General features: G+C 55.7%; 1 protein-coding gene across 2 annotated transcripts in view; it reads left to right on the forward strand.

The window, feature by feature from the left end:
- The first annotated feature begins 278 nt into the window (after positions 1–278).
- Positions 279–1,201, forward strand: part of Tcn2 (transcobalamin 2) — a 15,708-nt gene continuing 14,785 nt past the window's right edge. The window contains exons 1-2 of one of the 2 annotated variants that reach the window (XM_031340363.1): positions 279–412; positions 775–970. In XM_031340363.1, the coding sequence (XP_031196223.1) occupies positions 907–970 (64 nt within the window). In that variant the 5' untranslated portion in view covers positions 279–412; positions 775–906. The remainder of the gene's footprint in view (positions 413–774; positions 971–1,201) is intronic. The other variant, XM_031340364.1, reaches the window with a different exon arrangement.

Below are 1,201 nucleotides of genomic sequence, written 5' to 3' on the forward strand. Positions count from 1 at the left end.
CTCAGAGAGGTTAAATACTCTAGCCAAGGTCACCCAGCACTGCTAGATTCATGAGTCTCCAGTGGGGCTGGGCACATAAGGAATCTTTCATTCTATCTAAGATGTTTTTAAGCAACTTTCCTAGCTCAGGGCAAGCAGCCCTGCACCTCTACTCTCAAAGGTTTTGCAACTTGCTGGATTCACTCGTTCTTCAACCTGTTCTGTCGCCTCCAGGAAACCCGGGCAGTGTCTGGTTGATTGAGACTTGTTTGTCTGGGCCAGGTCCAGCAGCTGCCCCTCCTCCTTGGCAGGCTGGCGGCAGAGAACAGCTGACGCCAGAGAGCTCCATCACGTGATCACCACAGTTCCCTGCCGTGTTTCTTCTCCCCGAGAGTCAAAGTAACTTTCCAAGGACTTCTGTGAAGTGCACCCGGTAGGTATCCTAATCCTGAATGTCTGCAGCCAGAGCAGCAGCGGTGGGGGATCTGCAGGCAGGGGTGGGGTGTGTGTGTGGGCAGGGGGCTGGGATGTGCGGGTGGGGATCGGTTGTGCAAGCAGGGGCAGGGCGGACCCCCGACAAGCACTATGGGACAGACTAGGCATCAGGCTTTCTGTGCTGCTTCCTGGGTCTTTAAAGCTTTGGGGACAGATAAGGTTGGCTTGGAGTTGCCCCACAGAGTCCCTTTTTGTTCCCATCTGGAGGACAAGCTGCTCTGCCCTCCCTCCCTTCCTTCCTCTGTTCTTTGGCCTCTTGCCCCATAACAGACCTTTCCTCCTTTCTCTCTGCTGATTTAGCAGCGTGCTTCCGGGTGTTGGAGGGACAATTAAATCAGTGAAGCTGCCTCTTTCTAAGCAAGTGACCAGCTGCAGTCAGACAAGCCCTCAAGGTGAAACCCAGGAGTCTCCCACCTTCCACCTGTGCCTGCCATGGAGCTCCTGAAGGCGCTGCTGCTCCTTTCTGGAGTCTTCGGGGCTCTTGCTGAATTCTGTGGTAAGTGACCAGCCAGTGTCTGGACCCTGTTGCCTCTGGAGTCTCAACGAGGGATGGCTGCCTTGTCCAATCCCTTTGGAGAAATTGCAACCTGGGAGAGGGGGACCGAGAAACTTACCTGTCCCCCAGGTCTCCCACAGCAGTTTTATCTGGACCTTAGTGCTTGGGCATGCTGAATGGACACCTGCTCCCCACCCCACACCCCTACCCCCCACTCCCCCACCCCCACCC

The sequence above is a fragment of the Mastomys coucha genome, unplaced genomic scaffold, assembly GCF_008632895.1.
Source record: "Mastomys coucha isolate ucsf_1 unplaced genomic scaffold, UCSF_Mcou_1 pScaffold22, whole genome shotgun sequence".
NCBI lineage: Eukaryota > Metazoa > Chordata > Mammalia > Rodentia > Muridae > Mastomys > Mastomys coucha.